Source organism: Orbicella faveolata, unplaced genomic scaffold (assembly GCF_042242905.1).
Source record: "Orbicella faveolata isolate gen_17 unplaced genomic scaffold, um_ofav_v1 contig_12, whole genome shotgun sequence".
In the NCBI taxonomy this organism is placed as follows: domain Eukaryota; kingdom Metazoa; phylum Cnidaria; class Anthozoa; order Scleractinia; family Merulinidae; genus Orbicella; species Orbicella faveolata.
Window position 1 is genome coordinate 25,897,932 of NW_028301539.1, and position 14,569 is coordinate 25,912,500.

The window sequence follows — 14,569 nt, forward strand, 5'->3', positions numbered from 1 at the left end:
TTGGTCTGTACGCGTAGCTGTCGTCCACCGGGTTTAACCTGCTCATTTTCGCCCCTCCCTCCCCCTCCTCTTTTTTTACCCGTTTCTTTCCTTACCTCTTACTCCACCGGTTTTCGTCGGTGTGACTCGGTGCAAAGGGCCTCACTGCGGTAGCAATTTCGGTGGCAACCGTCCAAGCACCTAAACCCTCTTTCGGGCCACCAACTCGCTATGGGGGACCCTGGTGCCACGACCCTTTGCATCCCCAGGCACTAAGCGCAAATATTAACATATCGCAGATATTTGCGATTGATATATCGCAGCGGATTTGCACAGTTTACGCAGCTTGGGATTTACGTATCACACATTTACGTTGGTTGTGATTTATAAATCGGAAAGGTACGTTGGTTGCTTGCGGTTTATAAATATATAAATCGCAATGTCACATCGCTTGTGATTTATAAATAACATAAAATTTAGCAAAATAATGGCCAAGTAATATAGTCGCCCCATAGTCGACCTGTTTATTTTATATGAAATGTCTTTTTCTTTTCTCCTTTAATCGAGTGTTTCCAGCTGGTTTATTTGCATTTATTTAAGGAACACTGGAAAGCTTGCCGAGAACAACAACCTTATCGATGCTACATCGACAAGGATAGGAAGCATCAACACCTTTTTGCTCAGCTAAGGTAAGTCAAATATGTATTAAACTGTTAGATTAAAATAAAAAAAACTGCTTAGCTATCGGAGCTCCTGGCGGAGAAGATCCGTAGCTATCAAAGGATACGTTTTAAAGAATTCCTGACGCTAGCTGGTTTTATAGAAAACCTGTATTTAATTGCGATCGCTGAGAGGCAACGAGCCGATATTCGGCGATCTTAAAACTGGGGAAAAATTTTTTTAAAAAAATGTTACTATAACCGAACAGTTTACAGCACTAGAGAAAATAGAGCTACAAATGTGTTTATCTTGCAGCCGACGAGTAGACCAAATATTAAATACTTAAGGTTACTCCAAACCTTCGCGGGGCTACTTTTTCCAAGTTTTCTTTTTTCCAACCAAATTAAAGTTCATTATTCAAGTTGCATTTTCCAAAAAATGAAAGTAAAAGATTAAAACGAGCGCGAGTTATTGGGAAAAAGAGGTTTAATAAACCTTCAAGGCATGGACTCCTCAGCGACCTTTTCGCGACATATGGCTTGATGCAGAGATCCTATATCAAATACTTTCAATTTGAGATTTCATGTCCGTCAAGAGTGCCTTCTTGTAATCACGCTTCAGCAATTGCTCCTCGGTTTCTTTTTGTTTTGTTGCGCATCGCTTTTCCCCGTTTTGCCCTATATTGTTGACCACCGGCCTAAAACGTGACCGTGAAACGCGATTGCTTTACTGCGAAGCTCAACTTTCCATACTGTGAACGCTAGGGGTTCTGTACATGTTATTCCATTGGCTGGCGGCATTTTGAATTGACATATCTCTCTGAGAAGGTGCGATATGTTTATAAATCTTTAGAAGGCGAAAACTTGCACTCGTTTTTCGAGAGAATCCCTCCTCTTTAAATCGATTAAAAGGATATGTAGAATCGACGGTTTTCCGTGAAATTTTAAAATGTATGCTTTACCTAAAAGGCAACCAGTGTAATTTTTGCGAAACAAGCGTAATATGGTCATATTTGCGGCTCGAAGTTAGTAAGCTAGCTGCTGCGTTCTGTACTCCCTGCAGTTTAGTTATTTCACAATCTGAAAGTCCATAAAGAAGTCCATTGCAATAGTCAATTCTGCTTGTGACGAAAGCATGCAGAACCATTTCTAATTTATCTCTAGCTAAAAATTTACTTACTTGCTTAATATTGTGGAGCCAGAAAAATGCCGCGCAAATGCCGCGAAAATAAATGAGTTTAGAGATCTGTGCGAATAAGGAGGACGAATCGAAGCTAGACAAATGATTGTCTATTCACTGCACTCTAATTCAGGCACTATTCTATTACATCCAGCCGGGAAAACGAAAAAAATCTTTTGGTGATAGAGCTTTTAGTGTAGCTGCGTCTACACTGTGGAACGCGCTCCTAGCAAGCCTGCCCAATATTGATTGTATTTTAACTTTTAAATCTTGTCTTAAAACATTTATTTTTAAGTTAGCTCTTAGCCTTTAGCGTTCGAATTACTTTATTATTGTTAAATTTAGTTTATGTACATATATTTAGCATATTTTAATATTGTAATGCGCTTTTGATCATTGAATGTTAAAGCGCCACTAACCCCCCCAAATTTTTTTCATTTAATAAAATTTAGTAGTTTCCCTGATTACTACAGCGAAAAAATTATCTCGATTGATAAAATCCCTGCGTTTCTACAGGCGTTTAAACATGTAATTTCCATGTTCACGACCGCGCAATATAAATTAATAAATTATTATGATTATTATTATTAAAAAGAAGCGACTTTTTCAAAGCAGTTTAGCTATAAAAAACTGCGAAAAAACTTTTCTTAAAAACGTTGTCGGACGTTGTCGGACGTTATTATCAAGTAAAAAAAAACCAGTATGAATATTTTATAAACACGAGAAAAACAATGGTTCATTAAAAAGAAAGGTAACATAGAAATATGCTATAAGGTAAACAAAGAGTTTAGCACTGAAGGAGTCACTCTGAGTGTTAAGGTTAGGCCTCAGTTCTTTGATGAATAGCATTTCGTAAACGAGGCAGTCAAATTTCCCCTGGCACTTCTTGAGAACACGAAATTGGCCCTCATTATTAAGAAGATTTTTGTCACCGTGCACTTCTAAAAGGTGTTTACCGATAGCCGAATACTCGTGTTCGGCAATGCGTTGATGAAGGTGTCGGGCTGTATAACCAACATAATCCGCAAATAATAAAATGATAAGTAATATAATCTACACGTTGATATGAGCTAAGTTCAATTCCTGTCAGTTGCCTGTCTTATACAGGTAGTAGAAGATCTTTAAAACAATAATTCGCTTCTCTCCACAGACAGACGGGTAATTACTTCGAACAGCCATACAAAAAGAGAATAGAGCTTCAAGATGTCTCAACACAGCTTTGAGACGTTTTTTGACTACCACTTTGAGAAGTTATCTTTATCTGAGTGCATACCCTGGATGACTGTAGGCTTAGTTGAGTCTATTGCTATAGTAACAATCAACCTCTGTGCGATAATTGTTTTTATAAAAAAACCTGATTTCTGCACGCGAAGCACGCACCTGTTGATAAATTTGGCGGTCATAGATATGTTGGCTGGAGGATTTGTTATGTATGGTCTGTTTTATTCGGTTGGAAAATTTTGTGATATGTGGAACTCGCATTTAAATGAAGGTCGGGCAAATGATATACCAGATATATCCTCCCAGTTTTTCCCTATTAGTTCTTTATCAAACATCACCATTATTGCTTTAGAACGGGTGCACGCGACATATCGCCCGTTCATGCATCGCTTGCTGAAGAAATCGGTGTACGGAATAATAATTGCCGTTGTTTGGGTTACAACCAGCTTCGTAGTAATTGGCCATACCCTTCTTGTTCAATCTGGAGAACATTCCACGCGTTATTTCTTATTGATTTCATTTATTGGGTTGTGCCTTTTGATTATTTTTGTTTCTTACGTGTCCATTGTTATTAAAGTCCGTTGGGGAGCGCAGCTTCAACGCCATGGTGCAGCCAGTAGAGAAAGAAAACTGACCATGACATTGTTGATTGTGACTGTTGTATCTCTACTTCTATACCTGCCATTTATTATATTACGTTCGGTTTTTAGCAGTGAAGTAAAGAAGGACTTGTCCTTTTCAGAGTATTTTCATTTATTTAATGTAATGTTGGCTTTTTATTACGCCAACCACCTCGTAAATCCTATATTATACGCTATCCGCAAGCCAGAATACAGATCAGCTGTACTTGCACTTTTTCAGAAAAGACCACAGCGAGAAAGACGTGTTGCAGATTTACCTCTCCGTGACAAGGAAATAATGGGAAGTAACAACATAAGGTTATTGAGCATTAAATATCTGGACGAAACCAGTTCTTAATTGACTTGAGAACTTGCAAGTATTGTTGCTTAGATTAACCAACTAAGTCAGTTGAATTTGTTGACCAAGTAGTTGCCAATTTATTACAGATTGTAAACAATTATTGGATGCGGTTTAGATGATGTCTAGAATAATCAAGGTCGAGGTAGGGGTTATTAGTTGAAACCGAAGGATGAGGCTGATAACCTTCACCGAGACCTTGATTATTCTGGATATCACAAAAACCGAATCTAATAACTGGTTTATTATACATTGAACGAGAAGGAGAAAAGGAAGTCATGTGTTTGCTTCTTCACTGACGGCAAGCAACAGAAAGCGTGCGAACTTGACATGATTACCCTTAGAAATCATGCACCGCGGTCATACATGACATGATAACCCGTGACCTTGAGTGTCCTTGACATAATTACTGTATAATCTGCAGCTAGATGACGTCACAGGCGTTGATTTCGAAAATTCACTGTACGCTTTTGGCCAATCAGAAAAGAGATAGTGAGTTCAATGTATAATAATAGAATAATCAGGCTCTAAACCTAATAAGGCCAGGGAGTGGATTAATTTAGCTAAGAGAAATGTGTGGTAATGATATAACTAACACATACCAAAATGAGATGTGTAAATTAAAGAAATCAAACAAATGTAGGAAAATAAACTAATAATAATAATTGCAACGTTAATAAAAAATAGTCTTATAATTGAAACTGGAAAACAATCTAGTAACTCGGTGACAACAGTTTTTTTTTTTAATCTGTATCCTAAGTAGATGACCAAAACTTTATGTTATGATATCTTTAGTTAAGTAACGATTTAATTACCCCGGTATACGTACTATCTTGAGTGCGATGATATTTTCGATTTTCCAGCACTCGCCATTATGATAAATGCCAAGTTTATATCGATGCAGAACGCGAACTGAGAAAAGCATCCTAGGTTAAGTGATGCAAAATAGCCGAAATCGACGAGCTCGCTGCTCAAAACCACTGAGCGCAATAACAAAAACGAATTATTATTTATTTTGTTATGAATTGAATTTTATTTATAGCTCTGTACGGAATGTTTCGGTTTCCGAAAGCAGTGGTGTATCCATAAGAGGCTCAACTTGTTCATATTACGTTGCTATTCTGTTCACGTCATAGAATCTTTAATAGAGGGAAATATCCCGGGGGGGGGGTACCCCCTTATATGGGCTCTAGAGAAAATGAGGGAGACTCCTGGTCAAGTTATTTATAGATGGACTCTCGAACGGAAGTCTGTTTTCCGAGACGTCCGCATCAAGACCAACCTCGATCTGATGTTTTTAGAGTTATGGCGGTGCGTGACAAAAAGCTATGATCGCGTTTGTTAAAAACCATGTATTTACCTCGTGATTTTTAGCCATTTAAGACATTGAAGTATTTGGAAAAGTGCTTATTTAAATGTTTGTGTGTTCAGTGCAGTTATATTAATCAGTGTCCTAAGTTCCAAATGTTAACACTATTTTCCGGCAGCCATATTGGTGTCCCACAGAGGAACACCAACATGGCGGCTCCATATTAGGCTTTGTAAATTTGCGCAGAACAGTTCGACGAATATCTCAACTTTGCGACAGCGCACACACCTTAAACTTGACGAAATGTCTTCTTTATTTATCTTCTATAATATCACAATTTCTTGAATTTATCCACTGAATGGTTTTTGATTTTATTTGTTATTGTGTGACAGTGAAAACGCCCTACGGTCCTGGGCTTATCTCTCAGCGCCTCACGTGTAGAGGATCCTACTCAGGCTAACATAAAACTTCTCACGTCAGTTAAGGTGGCTCGAACGGAGTTTTGAGTAACGATACTTTTCTCCTTTGATCGACTAGAGCATCACCATTATCAATCCAACAGAAAGTCGACCGTTACCGGCGTGCTAGAGAAAGATAAAACTCAGTTTCAAATGAACATACCGCGTTTACCAAGATCTAAGTTACCACGGAAACATTAGGACGTCATATGGCATTTTTCACGAGGCCTAATAGCTTACCATTAAGGGGTAATTTTGGAAATGAGAGGTCGGATCTACGATCTGTCATAGTTGTCTAGACGATGGCACAATTTTAAAAGGTAAAATTCTCAGAGCGTTTTCAAGAAAATTGCGATTGAAGTTTCAAGGTGTTTTTAAATGTTATTGTAAACTATGGCTACAAGACTTCAGTTAACGGTATTTTGGTACTAAATGAATCTTACAACATCTTATTACCTCTAGTAAAGATCCCGGAGAAAACCCTTTGTTTTATTTTCTGAAATATTGGCTTGAATATTAAGTGATGTGGAGTGTTATTTACCTTTTTTTTTTATCAAAGATTGACCCTCGAATTGTGTACTTGGACGGGAATGTAAAAACAAAAGAACACACACACTCGATGATTTTTTTAAACTTGGCCCTCAATGAGATCAATTAATATTCAACGTAATCCCTAAATTTCAAATTTATTGAAACATTTGAAAACCACGTCAACTCAGCCTCAACTCAGGCCAAGGTGCTATTACTTGAAAAGTATCGATCATTTGAATCATTTTATTCACAATCAGAAAAACGTATTCCTCTTCTCAAGGACCGTCTTCCATGTACCGGAAAATTCAATGCAAATAAAATAAAATGAATTTGCATTGTGTTTTAGCTTGCCCAATCGCAACAGGAAGATTTTCAAAACGAATTGATCTTTTCAAAAGTTTGCGTTATCCGGAAGGCCCAGGTGCATTAACTGCGGTAATAACTGATCTTTTGAAAAAAATAAGGGGGGGGGGGGGGTGGGTGGCTCGAAGAAACACCGTTTTCTTATCTCATTAGAATTAGTTTTTAATTGATTTCCTGAACAGTAGGGACCCTACGGGCACTCAACTCAAGGCCAATTGCTATTACTTGAATAGTGATCGATCATTTCAATCATTCTATTCAAAAGAAAAACACAATCAAGAAAGGCCTTTTTCTCATCTCAGTTCAATTGTTTATAATTGCTTCCCGGCAAAATGCAGTTTATGCTTTCGGAAATTGCTTATTGAAAAGTTTGCACACACGTTTGTCATCAGGTAAAAGTTTGTTTTCCACCATGTTTGTCGGCCAATTTTCACTCTGCGCGACAATGACGAAAATGAAGTATTAATTTTGTTGTGGAGGCCCTTTTGAGAAAAGATTTTTAAAAGCGCTATTACATACATCAGTAGGAAATGTTTTGTTGAGGTAGCTTAGTGTTTGCTAAGTTTCAGGGAACATTTTTTGTCTCGTTATTGCTCTTGCAGGTTCTTGACACTCGCACACGTCTCTATCCATAAACTTGACAAATAAAAGAAGAGAAAAGGAAATGAAAAAAAGCCTCCCCACAAAAGAATTTTTAAAAACAAATAAATTCGACTGATATTTGCCCATTACAAGAACAACCTGCGCAAACTGGCAATAATAACAGATATTAAAATGCCCCATTTTCACGATTTTGGGTCGCCCACTCCTAAATTAAGGCAGTTTCCATCAATGTTCATTTCTCGTTGGCACCCTTATAAACAAAACGACAGAGAGGCCACATTTGTGAGGTCGCGAGCTTATTTATCAGCGCCTCAAATCGTCTACAGCCTCAAGGATACGCCGATATGAAAATAAAAGCTGTTTCTCCAGATCGTCGATTTCAGTAGCCCTCTCTTACCTACTTGTATTGATCGACTGTTAACGTATTTGAAACTTTAAAAATTTCGGTTGAAAAAATTACCCGAAAACTGCATAAACCTTAATTTCGGTGAAGTTGTTTATAATAATCTATCATATCCCTGATTCTTGACTTGATTTATTGAATGATTAAGATAACAAGTTTTCGATTCAATGATAGTAGAAAAGCAAAAGACTAGCGCCGGGTACGTAGTCGATTCATAATCGCGAATCATCAAAATGTTTCCTTTCTCGGGGGGAATATCGTTAATTTAAGACGAGGTTGGTCTGTCCATTTCTCTACTGTGACTCTTCGTGTATCGTGTGTTCGGGAGAAACAAGTTCTCCTTCCAATAACCTCAGGGAACGTTCATTTCTTATAAGGTAGGGGGCGCTGGTGGGATTTGGGGGGGAGGGCATGCGAAAAAAATGGCTTTCGAGGGGGGTCCATCCCAAAAAAATGAAATATTTTAGTAAAACTTTAAAATGGCATGATGTTTGAATATCAAAAAAATTGCTATAGAATAAACATAGAAGGCAGGATACAAATTTATTACAAACTTTCCTTCTGCTTTAGAAAAACGTTTGGCGACAAAAAGCATTTGTAGCTACTGAAAAGAAGTATTTAACACTGTTATTTTCGAATGCAACTTTCACTGGCACTCATCTTCATCTTCGCCGTCGTCGAGTCCTTCGTTGCCGCTTGTGCCGCTATGGGAGTCTCTTTCACCAATGCTGCAAGAAGCAGCAATGCTTTCCGTCAGAGTGTACTCTTCAGGGTACATGAAGGTGTAAACCAGGAGCCATAATCGGGGACGGAGACCGTAAGCGCGCGCCATTTCTAGTATTGGGGCTGTCCCCATGATATGGGACAATAATTCTATTTTTGGAACAAATTGCGCCATCACCTGCGGTACACGCGCGTACACGCTGCGAGGATTTTTGCGGATGTCGCGCGGGGGAAATGGCGTCCGAAATTCCCGAAATTTTTCATGTTTTTGGCCCATAACTCAACGCGTTTACGTCTGTTGGAATTTTGCTTAGGTATTTTCGTCGTAAGCTGCTCCAGTTTGAGTGAAGTAAGGCAGTGTCGAATTTAGGTATGTTCCGCTGTAAGCTTATATATATCGCTGACCAAGTTGTGCTCCGACAGATGCTTCTTTTGCATGAGCTGTACATTACTCCACTTTAAATTTCACATATGTTGAAGATTAACAGCTTTTCCATTACACAGCAAAAAACTAGCTGGATATATTAAGATATAGCAGAGCTTCAGGACTTCATAGTTTCCTAGCTCCTCTTGCCACACGCTTGCGAGGAATTTGCCAGTCTATCGCGACCGAAAACTAAACAAAATAATTGCTAGTTTGAGTTTCGCTTGAATTGTAAGCAACGCTTGATGTTTCATCAAGGCCCAATAACTTTACGTCCGTAGATACTGCTCAGTTTTATTCGTGTAAAAGTCCAGTAAATTCTCTGTTGTCGATGAATGAGAGTGCCCGCCGATGCGTGTTTTGCACAGTCAGTAAACATGACAAATTGTAATTCCGCCGCACTTTCGTGTGAAAGCGTACATCGAACTCAAACAATAGCTCTATAGTTTTTAAATATGGTTAAGATTGATAAATGTTTGAGAACATATTAAACGCTAAGCTGAAAATATGCGAATAAAGCAGAAATAATCAGCAAAGTTACGATGACGCTTTCTTTAATCAACTTCGAATAACGATTTCGATTTTGTTGATCGAGTTATCAAAACTCCTTGTCTATTTTCATTTTTGCCATGTAAAACTTCACTATGTTTATTTTGAAGAAACACACATCATGTTAATAGCCTTTTTTGCGTTCGTGAAATTTGTTGCAGCATCTCAGCACAAAATATAACGAAAGAAATTTTTGTCAAGATTTGTTGACAGTTGAAAACACCGACTCGGACTTGAAAGTGCACGAGCTGTACTATGCAAATGATACAATTGTACGCGTCAGACTTTCCTTTCCGGCAAAATCTTTTGCAAACTCACCAAACAAGCAGAAACAATAAGAAACCGTCAAAACAGGTTTTGGTTATGATTAACCATTGTCTGAGAAACTCACAAATTAACTCGATACCAGAGTAGAGAGTTTTCTTGCTATATTCTTAAGTCAGAACAAACGCAAAAACATACGCGTAAGCTTACAACTAGCGGGAGCAGATCTTATTATTCATCCTCAGCGCGAGATTGAAGTCTTGTTTTCGACCCTGAAAAACCCACCTTTTCTGTTAGCTCAGAGCATAAAACTACATATAAGCGCCCTGGTTCGTATTCCCTGCCTTATTCCCTGTCATCGCCGTGAAAAATACGCAAGAGAATCTCTCAACTCTCACCATTTGATCACGCAACGTGACAACATCCACGCGAGAGCCAACGACATGTGCGTGAATCCGCGCGGATATATGACGTCAGGGTGGCGCAATTTGTTCTAAAAATAGAAAAATTGTCCCATATCATAGGTGCGCACGAATCCCGAGACTTACGGTCTCCGTCCCCGATTATGGCTCCTGGTGTAAACATAATCCCTGACTTCCTGCTCAAGGTTGGTGGTGATTCTGCTTCTTGCAGCATTGGTGAAATAATTCCCTTCCACGAGCTGTGCGATGTATGGCCCATCTCTTCTAAATAACGACGTGGCAACATCCTCAACTTTAATACACTCCTCCGGGACGGCCGTACACAAGGCATTGTGGAAGATCATTTCCTAGCGGGTTTCCAACACAGATTCCATAAACTCGTTGGACGTTGTTTTCAGTCCGCTTCCTCTTTCTTTCATTTGACTTTCTGCGGTTTTCTTTTTTCCTTCTCCTTTTGTTGATGCGCTGTTTGAGTATGCCCTTGAATATGCTGTTATAATTGCTCTTCTTATTTTCTAGTGTTTCCATGTCCTGCGTGACCTTCGTCAACTTAGCATCTATACATTTGATCTGTTTTACATTAAAACTGTGGGCAAATTCTTCGCCCTGCTTTAAAGCAAGCCCACTGGACTGAAAGGGTGTGGAATCGCGTTCCTTTACATCTTTCAATATGACATTCAACTTTTCCACCATTGCTCTGTGCTCTTTGATGGAGAAGTTCAGTTTTCTTCCATCACTGGGCTTCAACTAGTCCTTGGCATGGAAAACTCACTCGCCCTTTCTGAACAGCCATTCGCACTTAAAAAGATTGCCAGGACATTGACACAAAATGACAACAGGGCAAGTGCTGACAGCAGTGAAACGGATGAAAGTGATAACGATGAGTATGACAGTGATGCCATTGACTCTGGGGGAGAAGATGACTCAAGTGACGTCATTCTTGCATTCATCAATTCAGATGAGGAGGATGCCAATGAGAGGCCAAATGCCATACGCTCAAGGCGAGCCATAACTAGGAGATCCGAAATTGACTTCTCTTTCTTTTGATTTGTTTTTTAAACAACAGCTCTCTGTAGTATAGGGATTGTAAATATTGTCTTCATAGTGAGCACAATAACGTGAAGTAGGGGGATAATAGAGAAATATTAAAAAAGTTAAAATCTAAATATTGTTTGTTCAATTTTTTTTTGGGGGGGGGGGGTCATCCCAAAAAATGACCGCTATAAGGGAGGGGGCCATGTGAAAAAAATTGGTAAGCTGAGGGGGGGTCATGCGATTTTTAAATGGTGCTTCCCAAATCCCACCAGCCCCCCCCCCCCCTCCCTCATAAAAAATGAACGGTCCCTCAGGTGGCTGAAATAGTAACATTTCTTTTGTTCAGGCTGGCTACCCCGTCTGCTCGGATATTCTCTACCGTCGGTCGTGCCTGAGCGGCTGGTCTTACAAAATGGCCAACAAGGTTTGGCTGCCTGGCTCTGAGCATTCTGAAATGAAGAATTGGATTTAACACGAAAGGAGAATACATCGTCGTGGCTGTCAGAAGCATGGCGGTGTTGAGCGCCTTCCCTTGAAATTCTTCGCGGCGTGCAACAATGCTGCAAATGATCAATGGAAACCTGGATAAAATGTAAGTTCCACAGATTTTAAACGTCAGATATGTAAGTTTTTTCTCCTGGCGTTGATGAAAGGATGAATTTGCCGACTGTAGAATAGTTGGCGCGCGTAAGGTCTTAATGACACGAAAGAAAGTAATTATCACTAGCACGATCGCTTGCGTATCTAGCTGTGTAATTGCCGTTAAGTAAATTAGGATAAAATTACCTTGTTTGGTTCGAAAAGACTTAGGCTGGTTATAAGGAAACCAGGTATAGCAAACAGAGGTCTCTTTTCTTAAAAGTACGAGGAGTACAGCAGTAATTATGAAGGCCACAAGCCAAGTAAGTGGCAGAATTTTCTTAACGTTTTCCGTTGATAGCCGACGACCGAATGGACGAACAACGCAATCGTGGCGATCTATTGTCATAAGAGTTATAGTTAACGCATTTAGCGCTATGCAACCGACAGAAAGAGGAAGACCAATTTTACACAATATCTCAGCGAATGATAAATGGCCAGCCTGAAGGTAACTGACGACCGTTCCTGTTAACAGGGACGGCATACCGAAGAGCGATGTTAGAATACCAGTCAAAGAAAGGCTGGCGAGCAGGTAGTGAGGTACTTTGCGAAGGTCACGGTGTCTTCGAAGCAGATTACACACGAAAGCGTTTCCAGAAGCTCCCGTCAAAATCAAGATCGACAACATCACGAGGACTGCGATAGCGAGACTTCTTGGTACTGGTGTGAAAGAATAACTTTCCTCCATCATGGTAGAAACATTCGCATTTGTCGAGTTAGGCATTCTTCCACCCTGACACTCAGTGCTAAATTAAAGTTTTATCTAAAGCTATTACCTGTTATATTCTGTACTATTACAGTACATTTAACAATTGAGGATGACTTCATTCATGTCCAGGAAGTAAAATCAATTATCATACTAAGTACCAATCAGATTGTTGGTTTATTGGCTTCTCCCACAGTGCATGCAAATAACCATAATGTTGTCTTCTGAGAGAAAGAGAAACAGTTACGAGGCTGACAAATGTTTTTTCAAACTTGACGATAAAGACAACTCGCATTTCATGTACTTAAAATTAACAAGGGATGATTCCCAATCAACCGGAAAATTCGGTTCAAATAAAATGCAAATGAGGATACACTATGCTTTAGTTTGCAGCACCGAATGATTTTCACCATGAATTGATCCTTTCAAAAGGTTCGGGTTATTTGGAAGGCCCAGGTGTTGCGATAGTAATTCATACAATTTGAATTATTTTATTCACAAGAAAAACGTGATCGAAGCTAAAAAACAAAGAACGTTTTCTTTTCTCGTTGCCATTATGCTCTAATTGATTTCCTGAAAGATCCGGACCTGGCGATGTAAACCAATAGGCCTAGGATGGAAATCCCACCAATTAAACTTCAGGGTATTGCTTGTTCAGAAAAAAAGCACAAGAGATTGTCGTTAAGTATTTTTTTCCCTTCATGGTTGACTGCCAATTTTACTTTCAGGACAGCGATCTGAGAAGCAAAAAATGAATGCTTAGATTTGCGCGGCGGCTTTTGTGACGAGAAATATGGGTTATTGACTATGGGTGTGAGGTCAAGATGGCTGGATATTGGCCAAGTTCGTTTTTCGCGTGTTTATGGAGCGAGACGGAGTCGAGCTCTATTAACTCGCCAAAAGAGAACGAGGCCAATACGCAGCCATTTGATCGAACAAGCTTGGTCAATAAAGGATTTACTATATAGCTTTCAGGAAGATTTTTAATTTGTCGTGTATTTCTCCAGATACGTAAAGGAGAACACTCAAGACAGAAACCTTGTATATAAACGAGCGGGCTTCTCGTTTGTTGAATACATACAGGAGAGACGCCTTTTACAAAAGGTTTGTTTAGTATTTACCACTTGATCTCGTCCTGAAGGTTAGGATTCAAGCGGTTCAAGTGGTACAGCTTCAGTACGAGTTGGTTCAAGGGGTGAATGAGGTACTTTTCCTTGAAATAAAATGAAGTACCACATGTACTTGACGTAATAATATAAAAGTAACAATTTCTGTATTATGATTGGCTAAGAATATGTGAATTAACCCCAAATCAGTGCAGAAAAGTAAAATTGAGTGTAAAACGATGAAACTGAAAAATTGAGCTCGAACAGACAAGACGGCGGACAAAAGATTAACACTCTATATCCGAATTTTAATACAAAGAATTGATAACAATTAAGCAAAGAACAAAGCTCAGCAAATATAACTAAGCTAGTTACCGCGAATTGAAATGTGTAAGATAGGAAATAAATAAAAAAGCCGCGAGGACAAAAGCATGAAGTTAAGCTTGAAGTGAAATATGCTGGAGCCGATCACGACGGCATTACAAAATCCTGGTTCATGAAAAACTAATGCTAAAATGCTCCAGTACTTCCAAGCGAAACGCGAAGAGGGACCCAACAAGACGCCCTAAGAACCTGCCAGATCTTACTTTTAAAGAAGAAAGGTACCAGCATTCTGCTTTTGTGAAAGAAAGGAATAATTTTATATCGTTTATTTAGTTAATAATTGTATTGTATTTACAAGTTTTTAACGTATACAAAATCAGTACTCTTTTTTACATCTTAGCCTCTCATATATTCTTAAAATATCCTTAAAATTTCCCAAATTTTTGCCGAGATATTCTCATAAAATATATTCTTATAGAAAAAAAGAGTTTATACTAATATGCAGAAAACAAATCACAGTCTGCCACCCATTGCTACTAAAACTTACTAACTCAGTCTTTAGGTCTGTGACAATAAACGCCTATAAAAGAAGGAAACTCTTTTCCAAAATAAGAAGGTCTATTTTGGCTATTTCTAAGCACAGAAGTCTCCTATTGTTTTAGGACGGAAACTAATTTCGAGAGGACTGTACTG

At 38.9% G+C, this 14,569-nt stretch overlaps 2 protein-coding genes across 2 annotated transcripts; one reads left to right on the plus strand and one right to left on the minus strand.

The window, feature by feature from the left end:
• The first annotated feature begins 395 nt into the window (after positions 1 to 395).
• Positions 396 to 4,624, plus strand: LOC149117355 (uncharacterized). Its single transcript, XM_089279438.1, has 2 exons — positions 396 to 668; positions 2,969 to 4,624. Exon 2 carries the CDS (start codon positions 3,022 to 3,024, stop codon positions 4,015 to 4,017), a length of 996 nt encoding a protein of 331 aa, XP_089135564.1. The 5' UTR covers positions 396 to 668; positions 2,969 to 3,021; the 3' UTR covers positions 4,018 to 4,624.
• Positions 4,625 to 11,298: 6,674 nt separating this feature from the next.
• Positions 11,299 to 12,485, minus strand: LOC149117356 (neuropeptide Y receptor type 2-like). Its single transcript, XM_089279446.1, has one exon. The coding sequence runs from the start codon at positions 12,462 to 12,464 to the stop codon at positions 11,412 to 11,414; it is 1,053 nt and encodes a 350-aa protein (XP_089135572.1). The 5' UTR covers positions 12,465 to 12,485; the 3' UTR covers positions 11,299 to 11,411.
• Between the last annotated feature and the right edge of the window lie 2,084 nt (positions 12,486 to 14,569).